Source organism: Rhinolophus sinicus, chromosome 2 (assembly GCF_057876585.1).
Source record: "Rhinolophus sinicus isolate RSI-liver-muscle chromosome 2, RSI-T2T, whole genome shotgun sequence".
In the NCBI taxonomy this organism is placed as follows: domain Eukaryota; kingdom Metazoa; phylum Chordata; class Mammalia; order Chiroptera; family Rhinolophidae; genus Rhinolophus; species Rhinolophus sinicus.
Genome location: NC_142502.1, coordinates 47,155,474 through 47,168,122, shown reverse-complemented (window position 1 = coordinate 47,168,122; position 12,649 = coordinate 47,155,474). Strand labels below are relative to the sequence as shown.

Here is a 12,649-nt window from a genome sequence, read left to right as displayed (position 1 = left end):
CAAAAATAAACATTTTAAAAAGCATTAACTTTAATAATTAAATGCTTATCAAAGAATTTTGGAGAAATGCCTAACCTGAGGTATTAGAATATTATCTGTTGGTCTGCTTGTGGCATCTTTATTATATTGAGGATCAAATTCAGAGGCTCCAGCTAAAACCATGATAAGACCTAAGAAAACAAAAGAAACATGAGGGTAAATAAATATATTTGCTCACTACTCATTTCCCCTCTTATGATACTTCATTAATCCTGAGTGAGGCAGTTTTCCAATCACGCACAGTGCTTAAAAATCACTTGAACTCCACTAACAAGTATTAATTTCTCCCATAAAAAAAGAAATGGCTCACTTTTTCAAAGATGAGCAATATTACCTTTTCTATCACAAGTGACTAGAAATATATATCAAATTAAGGGCCAAAGCAACTGGATGCATTAAAATCACTTCCAATAGTATCTGTTTCTAGACCAAGGCATGTGTTCCACAGAAACTTTCTACAGAGTGTTAAGTATTCCATGTGATATTAATACGTTATATGAAAAACAGAGGACTCTATGTTTTAATATGGCTGAAAAATAATGAGTTAAAAAGAGTTTTAAGTTTCTTCACTTCATGACTTCTCAGGGCCTTGAATAAACTAAAATACACTGTCATTTACAGAAACTTTTATTCCAGAACCCTGGAGAGTTTTGTGGGAGTAGTGTTCCTGGAAATACATATGATGTGCAGCCACATATATTAGCACGAGTCATGTTAGTTCATACAGGCTCTTTAATGACTGGCCCTATAACCATCAACCTCATCTTGCAGCAGAAAATACATGCAATGTATTCAGAAAAAGCAGGACAGTATAATAGCAGTTAAGTGCATAAACCGTGGAGTTTTCACTTACTAGCTAAATAAACTACACAATAGTTTTCACCTCTCTATGGGGGCCTGTTTCTTCATATGTGCCTGACATACAGTATGCACAGTAGTATGTGTGAGCTATTACTATCACTACCTTCAAATGTTTTCATGAAAACAACTGGTCCTAAGACAGCTATGTAAATGGTACCAATGCTAAAGTAAACAAGGGTATACAACCAAACCTACAAGCTAAAAAATATTTTTTAATAGAATTGTGTAAGGCTAAGTACCACTCTCAGCAATGAAACAGAAATCAAGATCACTGATGCAAAAAAAAACCACATTAAAATAGATTATAAACACGAAACATTTTCATAAGGGAATAAGTTCTCAACTATTAGGGCGGTGCAAAAGTAATTGCGGTTTTGCAATTATTTTTAACCTGTTAAACCGCCTAACATTTCATTACTTTTGCACCAACCTAACATTTCAATCCAACATAAGGAAGAGTGATACATGTGCATAAGGGAAAATAACACTCACTCATTCCTCAGAAACAAAAGGCCTCTCATGGTTCAGAAACACAGGATCTATTAACACAGTCATGACCCTGAGGCGTCTCTTTCTGGTTACCAAGAAAGTCAGTAAAATTCGCAAATCCAAAATACAGAAAAGTCCATTTAGGTTTTGGAGTAAAAATGCATTCTCCAGTGAAGCACAATTTAAAACTTATTGTCTTCTTTTTGTTTATTTAAGGAGGGGAAAAGGGACGTCTATGATTTCTGCAGAGCAGTGATTCTGAAAGGCAATACTACATTGTCCAGGGATAAAATGTACAATGCTACTTTTATGGGATCAAAGCAAGTATTTAAGATGGTACTTCCTTTTCTCATAAGAAATTCTGAAATAAGACTCTAGGAATGAAATATTCTAGCAGTTTTCTTTTATTACACCTAAAGACTTCTACTTATTTTACAATTAATACAGTATAATGTACTAATTTATGACTCAGGAGCCAGACTGCCTGGGTTTAATGTTTAATCCCAGCTCTGTCACTTACAGACAGTGACAGAGTTTCCTCATCTATGAAATGTGCTTAAAAACAATATTTACTTATGGGGGCACAGCAAGGATTAAATAAGCTATTACATGTATAGTCCCTAGCAATGCCTGGCACACAACAAATACTCAAGAAATGTTAGCTGGTATTATTACAAAATTAGCCCCCATGAAGCTTTGCCATAAAATTTCTGAAACACACACACACACACACACACACACACACACACACACACACGTGGCTGAGTAAAGGAATAGTAAAAATACATATCAAGAAATGGGACAAAGAGTGTTAGCATTTTCCTCCAGCTTTAGTTACATGAACTAAGTGTCTATAAAAGTGTTTCTCCAGTTGAATGCATATCAACTACATAAATGACTCAGAAAATAATTTAATGACACAGTTACTTAAATTTACTTACGTTTCATATCCATATTTCGTGTTTTATAAACAAAATATGTATAAATCTGTGTTGTACGTATTAGAATCTGATCTCCACTATAGCGTATTGAACGATACCACCAAGAGCCCTAAAACACAAATAAAATTAAACAAGAAATAAAGCATGAAAACTGTAATAAATGTTAAGTTTGAAGCAGCACATGTTTATGGTCAAATTTTCTAACTGTTCATAAACCAATAAAAATACCTGAGCTTTAGAACAAATGCCTTTGCTACACTTTTCAAATGATTTATTTAGCAAATATTTATATCTGCATGATACCTAAACACCAACCTACCTCACTACATATATATGATTTTCAGCTAGAAATTGAAGACAAACTAGGAACGAAATAACCCATTTCTATAAGCAACAAGGTGGTTCCTGACACATAGCATGTCTTCAATAAATATTTAATAAGTGTAGGAGCAACTTTACTGTTGACATACTACTTTCATCCACATTATTCCATACAATTAGATCCTCATACAACAATCCTATGAAGGTAAGAAGGTTAATTATTAACCTCACTATCGGATTCAGCAACTATTAATCAGAAAGAACACTGCCAATCATGAAAGTAATAAACAGTGGGGGCTGACGGGGGCTCAGTTTGTCAGATTGAGGGCTCTGGGCAACAGGGCTGCCAGTTCGATTCCCACATGGGCCAGCGAGCTGTGCCCTCCGTAACTAGAATGAGGTCAATGAGCTGCCGTGAGCTCCTGGAAGGCCAGACGGCTCAGTTGGTTGGAGCACATGCTCTCAACCACAAGGTTTCCGGTTCAACTCCCACAACATAGGGTGGGCTGCGCCCCCTGCAACTGAGATTGAACACAGCACCTTGAGCTGAGCTGCCGCTGAGCTCCCAGATGGCTCAGTTGGTTGGAGCATGAGCTCTCAACCACAAGGTTGCCGGTTCGACTCCCACAAGGGATGGTGCTGCGCCCCCTGCAACTAACAACTGCGACTGGATCTGGAGCTGAGCTGTGCCCTTCACAACTAAGACTGAAAGGACAACAACTTGACTTGGATGGAGCTGATGAGAGTCCTGGGAAAAACACACCACTGTTCCCCAATAAAAAGTCGTGGAAATACACACTCTTCCCCAATAAAGTCCTGTTCCCCTTCCCCAATAAAATCTTCAAAAAGAAAAAAAAGTAATAAACAGTAAAATCATAAACATTATGGTATCTCCATATTGAGATACTATGCAGCTGTTTTTAAAAATGAGGTTGCTCTATATGTTGTGCCCCTAATATGTGAAGAAAAAAAAAGGTCACAACACAATACATATGGTAAGATCACTTTTTTAAAAAAAATGTGTTTGTCTACATAAATGCATACAAGAATATTTGAAAGGGAAAACACCACACTTAGCGGTGATTATCTCCGACAGAGAAATGGAGTTGAGGGAGGTGGTGACAGAACACTTGCATTTTACACTCTAAATACACCTGTATTATCTTAGTGTGTGTAACTTTGGGATTGGAAGTAGATACATTTGACATACATCAGTGATGTCACCTTTAGAAGACTTTTGAAGTATAGTTGAATATAAGCTTCTTCAAATTCAAGTATCAATGGATTATATTTTAATACAAATTATATTCTCTTAGGGAGACTCCAAGGTATGCCATCAACTCCCTTTTCAAAGCAGAAAAAAACATGTTATTAAAGAGAGCCAGAACTTACCACAACAACGGGAAGGATAACCATGAATGCCAACCCATATACAAGTAACACCTAGAATTGAAAAGAGAAAAAAATTATAGCCTTTATCAGGCAAATTATAACATCCATGAACACTTATGTTGAGGCTTATATGGGGGAGGCACTATTAAAAACACTCCTCATGTATTATTTCGTTTAATCCTTACTTTCAAACTCTATGAGGAAGCTACCATTATTATTTTCCTGATAAAGACAGAGAACCTGCAGCATATATAGGTTACATGGCTTGTCCTGGGTCACACAACTAGTCGGTGGTGGAGCCAGAATTGGCATTCCAGCTCTAGAACTATGCTCTATTCCACTATAATTATTTTTTAATTTGCTCTATAAATAACACCAGCCAAACAGCTTTCTAAATTATACTTCCCTTCCAGTAAAGTGATTATGTATCTACACCTTGTCAAGTGGTTAGTGCCTTGGAAATAAATGATAGAACCCTACTTGGTTCCTTTGCCTAAATATCAAGGAGCAACTTCATAATGTTCTGTTTGAAGTCTGTTGGTCTCCTACTGCTTGCTCCCAAATCTGGTAGCCAACTACCTTTCTCTTTTATATTCCCAGAGTAACCCTAAGCATGGTAAATAAACATACTTATATACAGCAACCATACTGAAGATAATAGTAATCTGCCACAAAATAAGATTATATAGCCATTATATATAGCCAATTACAAACCACATAGATTTTATTGCTTCAAATATAGCTCCTAGATAAACACTTTCAAAAAAGACAATCATCTACTTCTCAACAATAGGTTAAGGTAATTCCTGATGTTTTAGAGATCAGTGTCTATAACTGATTGAAGTCTGATATCCTACTGCATCCTGAAGTACCATAAGGAACATATACCATTAATTTAGCATATTTTAACATTAACTTAGCCTGGGTAAATGTGAAACGAAGGATAATTTAAATTTTGAGCACCATAAAAAACAGTAGTTCCTCAATCCAAGGGTAGAACCCAATCTGAAATTGCCTCCAAAGGAAAATCACCACAACTTTAAGGTTTTAAAATTACATTTAGAACACACTGCCCCAAACCAACAACCTAATAATGGAAACCAATTATTTTCTCCATTACATACCAAGTTTCACAATACACACTTAAATTAAAAACAGCATAGCAGTATTTTCATTGTAATAGCTCTATAGCAACAAAATATGTCAAACACATTGTATTAGGTTAGTGCAAAACTATTTGCGGTTTAAAAGGTTAAAAATAGGGTGGCCCGATGGCTTAGCTGGTTAGAGCGCAAGCTCTGAACAACAGGGTTGCCGGTTCAATTCCCACATGGGCCAGAGAGCTGCGCCCTCCACAACTAGACTGAAGGACAATGACTTGGAGCTGATGGGCCCTGGAGAAACACACTGTTCCCCAAGATTCCCCAATAAAAATTTTAAAAAAAGAAAGAAACCACAGCAAGCCTCCCCTGCAGCCCCACCCCTGCCCTCAAGGGCCACATCCTGGCTGCCTGGCAGCCCCTGCAGCTCATGCACTGCAAAAAAATAAATAAAGGTTCGAAACCGCAATTACTTTTGCACCAACCTAATAATATGTCTTATTTAAGTGCACTCACCAAAATTGAATTTTTCTGGTCAACTATCCAAGCTGGCAGGGCAATTCCAAAGCTTGTGGCTAAAATAGGAAGAATATTTCTGAAGAGTCTCCACTTCCAGTTTTATTTATTTATAATCTTAAAATTTTGCCTCACACGCCCCCCCCCCCCCCAAAAAAAAACCCTGAGAAAGATTATCTCATTATGCATGTTCCCTCCCATTACACAAAAGTTAAGGGATATAATTTATGCCTGAAACTAAATTTTTCCAGAAGGGGAAAAAAAACAAAAAACAAAACTCAATCTAAGTACATGAATTCCTTCTTCCTAGAAAATCTATAGTCTTTTGTATTTCCTGAGTTTATGTAAACACTATGAAGGTTTAAAGTCAGCAAAAAACCCAGATTTTTTTCATCCAATTTTTATCAACTAACTGGAAATGATGAATGACATTACTACTCTTCGCATCAAATCAAAGTTCTATCTTCAAAACTAGTCTCTAGAAAGAAAAATAAAGTAAAAATTAATTAAAGAGAAGTCAATTTACATATCTGCTTAACTCCTTATGGTTGCAATTTTCCTATTCATAATCTTTAAAACATCAAAATATTCTTTTTAATTTAGTTAACATTTTCATAATATACACTATATCCCCAGTATTTTTTAATCATCATTTACCATACCTTGTGGTCCATCTGGATTTCCAAACTCTTCCCAATTTTTCCGGGACTCTTCATCAGTTAAACTAGCATTAAAAGAACAAGGTATAACCATTAGAAAGCCCCATCTGAGAAATAAGTATTCATATATACAAACTCCATTAACCATCCAACTCATTTCTTAAAGATACTAATTTCAGATAATCAAGAAAAGCCTCTCTGAAATTAGAAATAAAAGGGGAGGGAGAGAAAGGAATTCTGCATTAACAAAAAATGCCAACTATTAAGCCTTGATACAAATTCTTGGTTGGCCCACGTGTCCTCAAGTTTAGCCAGTTCAAGCCAACAGATGAAATTTTAAAGGCTAATACATTTTCTGAGAAGGCAGGGAGGATTACAGTGACTTTTTTTTCATATGCTCATTTTCCAAAATTTCTTCAATGAGCATGTTCATACTTCAATAATGATATATTCCTATTTTCTAAATATAAATTTAATACAAAATTAATAATCCCTCTAAAACTGGCACCACATTCTCAAAGAAAAAAAAATACTTATAAAATTCCATTGCTGTGGGAAAGGTCATCTAGATTGTGCTGAGATCACAGTTTTCTCCTAAGCCAACTGCCAGTAGGACTAGGAAAGTAACTGCTAAAGCAACAGCTTCTTAACCCAGGCAATATGAAAGTGACAGAGCGAATTTTTTTAAATACCTAAATACAAATATAACCGCTAACCTGGGCAATGGCTCAAGGCACAGAGAGAGTGGTTTTATTCCAGGTCCCAGTATACATGTTTAAAAAACATTAAAAGAAAATTTTAATTCTTGCAAAAAACTTTAGTGTTGGTTAAAGAGACAAGGCAGACGCACACACTAAACTAAGCAACAGTAAGGAAGGCATTCATGTACACCAGTTGGTAAAAGATTATGCTTATGTCAAAATCTAATTTTAGCCGTATTTCTATTTCTCAGAATACATGTACTTAAGATACAATGTAGGTTCTATTCAACCAAGTTCCATGTTGAGAGAGAGAATGCAGAAGTACCTTTATAAAACAGCAAAAATTTTCAACAATTTTTAAACTTATCTCTTTGTTCATTTATGAAAATAAGTACCTTGACATCTTTAGTTCTTATTTAACTATCTCCACTTACACTATTTAGACTAAGGCCACAGTAGCTAATGGAAAGCATTTTTAGAGACACTGCAAGTTAATAAGGAGTGGTGCCAAGATTCTTTTCTGCTGAGGGAGGGATGTTTCTCAAAAAATTTTGCTCTGGTATACCTGTATAATTGCCCACCTCACCCAGAGCTTTAGCTACTGTTTCTCTCAATATTCTGTCTTCTAATTAGATTCTTTTGCCCCAAATTATTATCTGTCCCCTTCTGCCTTTCTGCTGACAGCAGCACAATAAACTGCTCTGTTCTCTACATAATGCCCTAGGATTTTGCAAGATCAAGCATAGCTCACATTATAGAAAAACTTGGGTTTTTAACCTGCACACACATTTGATTACAATTCCATGAACTCATTAATTAACCCAACTTGTACAACTGCTTTGTGACACGCTGGATATTCAATCAAATTAAAGGATCAACTTTTTTAAAAGTCAGTGTAAAAAAAAGCAACTGATTTTTTGCTAGTTATTAGTGCTTTAGTGTACTACCATTCCTAAGATGCAAAGTACTTAGAAAGCTATGTGATTTGTTAATTCATATACAACAAGCTTAAACAAGACCAATGATACTAATTTTTAAAAATTCAGTGAGTATCAAGTTTCCTAAACATGATTATATCCCTTCACTTCGGAGGTGGGAGATTGTGTCCTAGATCCAATTATGAATCTAATGAAGTATATGCCCCTTTTGCTCTGGAAAAAATACACAATTACAAATACACATAAATTCCGTATATAATTTCAGAAACCGATTATAAATCCTGATCTAGAAAATGCTTTCTCTAAATTATATCTGAGTGACCCTGAGTGGGCTATGGAGAGCTAAGTTACATAGTCATGTGTACCAACACATGAAAACAAATTTCTAAAAATTACAGTAGCTTTAAGGTAACATCTCTGCTGCCCACTTGTTATAAAGTAGTTTTAAAGATGAGTTTTATACCTGAAAGCCAAATCCCAACTATATCCACAAGATTGACCCAGAGAATTCAACAGTTGACCTAACGCCTCAAAAGTAACCAGACCTCCTTTCCTTTAAGGTAAAATCTGGTATTAAGATATAGGAATGATCCAGCTAGTTTATTATAATGGACAAATAAGGGAAGAGAAAATATCCTGAATCACCAAAGCAAATGCTAAAAAATTTTGCATATCAAAGCCTATAACTGCATTCCAAAAGTTGCTTGAGCTATATTTAGGCTGCTCGAGTTATACATAAGATGGGAGCTTCAATTCAATCAGTCAGAACGTATCTTGAGTAAAATGCACCCCTTTAACTAGTTATACAAGTTACAAAATCTCAAAGTCTGAGTCCCATAATCATTTACTTCTTAATTTGTCTGGTAGACCACCACATTTTACATACAAAACATTCTATATCTCAATCATAACCAAAGACCATGTGTTATTCTTCTGTACTTTTTAGAATAGTGACCATACATCATAAAGAGTCAGATTTCAGTAACCTGAGAGCTTGAAAATGTTACAACACCAGAAGAATGAGGGGAAAAAAATAATTGCATCGAAAGCACCAAAACAAAAACTACTAATTAAATAATCTTGGCTATCTGATGACCTCTGGAAATCTTGAGTTCTTCTTAAATTACCTGAAGACAGCAACTAAAGCTCTACAATACTTGAGCAATGAGAGTAAATGCTTGAAGGAGACACAGTAAAAAAAAAAGGAGGGGTTTGGAGGGCACCACCTGAAAGACAGCAGTTTGGAGGACACCTGCTGTATAGATAAGAAAATGTAGTACACACTTCAGAAGCTCCTGAGGGCACTGCTTTCTCACAGAATGATACCCACATGGACAACAAGCCAGCCACAAGAAAGCGGGGAGGGCAGATGCTCAGTACATTTTTATAAGCACAAAAGTGGGTATGACAGTATTTCCCAAACTTCTCGCATTTATGTGCCACTTACAGTTTGCTATTAATGAATAGCCTATTATTTACTTATATTTTTTAAATTACCTCACAAAATTATATATTGCTCAGTTCTCGAAAAAAAGACAACCTCTTGTCTTTATTTTATTCTTTAATTCAACAGACAAGCTGTTCGGAGATATACCTATCATGAGTCCTAAAGATTCCAGCTAACTTTTGTTTCTTGTAATATTAACACTCAAAGAATAACTACTTCTAATTTTATATAGTCTATCTTGTTTCTAAATTAAACTGGTCTTTAAAGAGTTTAAATGAGACACTCTACACTGCCAAAACAGGAGAAACAGATTGAGCCTAACAATAAGCCTAGAAATGAAAGCAGGTGTAAGTCCATCCTCTTCTAATCAGGATGCTTCGAAAATAGCTCAATTAACATAACTTACTACTTGATCGAACCAACTTCATATGGCAGAAGCACTAGTCTAACTTATTTAAAGTAAGGTTTAGTTAGATTACCACTTTAGGGTTGCCAGGTAGTTCTATAAATGACAGACTCAACATATGAGATCAGCATTTAATAAAAGCATATGACAACTATTTTACTTACTATTTTATTCAAATAGAAAGCTATCTTTACCACTCTTAAAAATGTGTAATGGGTACTATGATACTTACGCTGCATATGCTTTTGCTATCCTCATGAACATAACTTCATCACCTCCTTTATCTGGATGATACTTAAGTGACAGCAAACGATACTGTTTCTTAATTTCTGCCACTGTTGCCCCCTAAAAGGAAAAGCTTTGTTTTAGTAAAAATAAACACAATGCTGTAAAAACAAAGTCCATCCCATTTTGAACTTAAAATATGAACTACTCAAAATTTTCAGAAAGAGAGAATGAGGGTTTTTTTCTATTTTATCCCATAAATTTTACCCCAAGTACTTTTTAAATAAAAATATACTTTGTCTCTTACATTTATTTAATTGAGCGCCTCCTATGTGCTATGCAGTACACTAGGCACCAATAAGAGAATAAAACCATATATGGTTGACCCTTGGACAACACGGGTTTGAGCTACACAGGTCCATTTATACACTGATTTTTTTTTTTTGGTATCTGTGGTTTCATATCCGCGAGTTCAACGAACTGCAGATCGAAAACAGTATTTTGGAATTCCCACCCGCAATGAACCAAATGCAGATCAAAAATACTATTTTCCATCCCATTTGCAGATGCGAAGGGCGGGCTGACAGTAGAGTCAAAAGTCACAAGTGAATTTTCGCCTGGGCGGGATCAGCGACCCAACCCCCACGTTGTTCAAGGGTTAACTGTAATGCCATATTTAAATAAAAGGATAGTGACATTCAAATATTGAAGAATGATCACGGTAAATTAAGTCTAGCTGAAAAAAATTCTCAAATCAAAGGTTAACTTCCTTTCTAAGAAATAATCTGAACAATATCTGGTTTCATCTGCTTGTCAATATTTTAAGCAAATAAGTTTACCTTAGTTGTTCTCTAATTAGACTCAATTTCTTTTTTGTTATTTTTTTCTTTTTTCTTTAGAGTCAATTTCGATTAGTAACTTTTCATATTGATTTTTCCTAGCATTAAATTGCCCCCTGACCTTTTTAATCTTTAAAATCTCTGATGACCATGATCATCACAATAAGAAAAAGCAAATGATATGTCAACCTTTCTTCTACAAAGTGGAAAACTAGAAAATAAACACACTCCTTTCTCTGTATTATATGAATCTCTGGATCAAGTCATCTGCTGAACAGAGACTAGAAGTAAAAGAAAGTGGTTTGGGGGAAAAAGGGAAAGAGCATTCGATTCAGCTTGGCCACCAAGAAGTTATGGGACCCCAGACAAAACACAAATTTTCCAGGCCTCATTTTCTCCATCAGAAAAAGAAAGGCTAGATGACATTTAGCATTCATTTCAGTTCCAACTTTCCAGTGATATACCTAAAAGATTACTTTCTGTTAGGACCCGTCAATCAAGTTCAATCAAGAGATCACCCACGGGGTACACCCAAGGTTAACCTGAATTTCTATGATAATGACACCATTTCTTTGTAAGACATAAAGACTTAACATGCTGCCTTGTGTCAACTAATACAGGGTCATAAGATTTTTATCATCCAAGTAACATATATGAACTTCCTGGTTTTAACTCTGCATTAAAGCAATCTTACACATCTTTTAAAAATATTCACTAACTTCTTATTTCATCTTCAAATATTCTTACATTTTGGCGATTACAAACCAATCCTTAATAGGATGGCAATCAACATCTACAGTTTTAAAAACATAGGTATATTAGAATAATAATGGATTAGATCTTACTTTAATAAAAAATTTAACTGACCAAAGTCTGATCTTTTCTAGGCACAACCCAATTTCTTTTCAGATATGGACCTATAGTATTTTCACAGGATCATTAAACTAATGTGCAGTATATAAAAATACTACTTACCGGATCCAAATTTAATACTTCATAAGGATTGTATTCTTGATATTCTCGATCTGTTTTGGAAACTTTGTACGCAAGGAATAAGAACAATGCCCATCCTGCAAGCAGAACTATTTTCCTGTTTAGGAAAAAGACAAGAGAAGTATAAATAGATACATCTATATGGTTTTCCTTTAAGAGTTATTATGGCAAGATTAAGCCATAAACAATCTAAGGTAGTCAGTCTCATATCACTATGTTATTGACTCCAATTCTACAATCACTGGGTTATAAACTCCTGTTAGAGCAAGGACAGTGTCGTTTTCACCTTTGAATTCTCTAGAATCTTGCACAGTGCCTGGCATGTAATATTCTCTCAGTTACTATTTGCAGAATTTTAAGTGCACAAGTTAATTCAACGTATTACCTTATTGGACTATTACATCTGATCAAAATATATTAATACTAAGTATTCAGTAAACCATTTAATTTAAAAAAGAATTGCTTTTGACCTTGCAATAATACTTTTAGTAAGATAAACTACAAAAAATAATGGGTCAACTGTGAAAAGATGAATAAATTGCCTTGTTTATAATAGTAAAACTTTGGAAACAACTTAAATGTTCATTTATAGGGAATGAATAAACCATTTGCAGGAAACTAATTAAATAAACCAAGATAGAACCACACAATGGAACATTTTTTAGCCAATGTAGGTATAGAAAGATGTGCATAATAGGTTTAAAGGTATAAAAGAACATATAATTTGGGGAAAATAACTAATTTCTTCTTTCTAATATGTTCTGTTTAGTAAAAATATTTAA

General features: G+C 34.8%; 1 protein-coding gene across 1 annotated transcript in view; it reads right to left on the bottom strand.

The window, feature by feature from the left end:
- The window catches only part of SEC63 (SEC63 protein translocation regulator), a 58,091-nt gene that overhangs the window by 25,141 nt on the left and 20,301 nt on the right, over nucleotides 1-12,649 (bottom strand). Inside the window, exons 3-9 of the mRNA XM_019735010.3 lie at nucleotides 11,850-11,964; nucleotides 10,043-10,155; nucleotides 6,322-6,383; nucleotides 5,660-5,718; nucleotides 4,044-4,094; nucleotides 2,331-2,439; nucleotides 76-170 (exon numbers count right to left, since the gene is read on the bottom strand). Of these exons, the coding sequence (XP_019590569.2) occupies nucleotides 76-170; nucleotides 2,331-2,439; nucleotides 4,044-4,094; nucleotides 5,660-5,718; nucleotides 6,322-6,383; nucleotides 10,043-10,155; nucleotides 11,850-11,964 (604 nt within the window). The remainder of the gene's footprint in view (nucleotides 1-75; nucleotides 171-2,330; nucleotides 2,440-4,043; nucleotides 4,095-5,659; nucleotides 5,719-6,321; nucleotides 6,384-10,042; nucleotides 10,156-11,849; nucleotides 11,965-12,649) is intronic.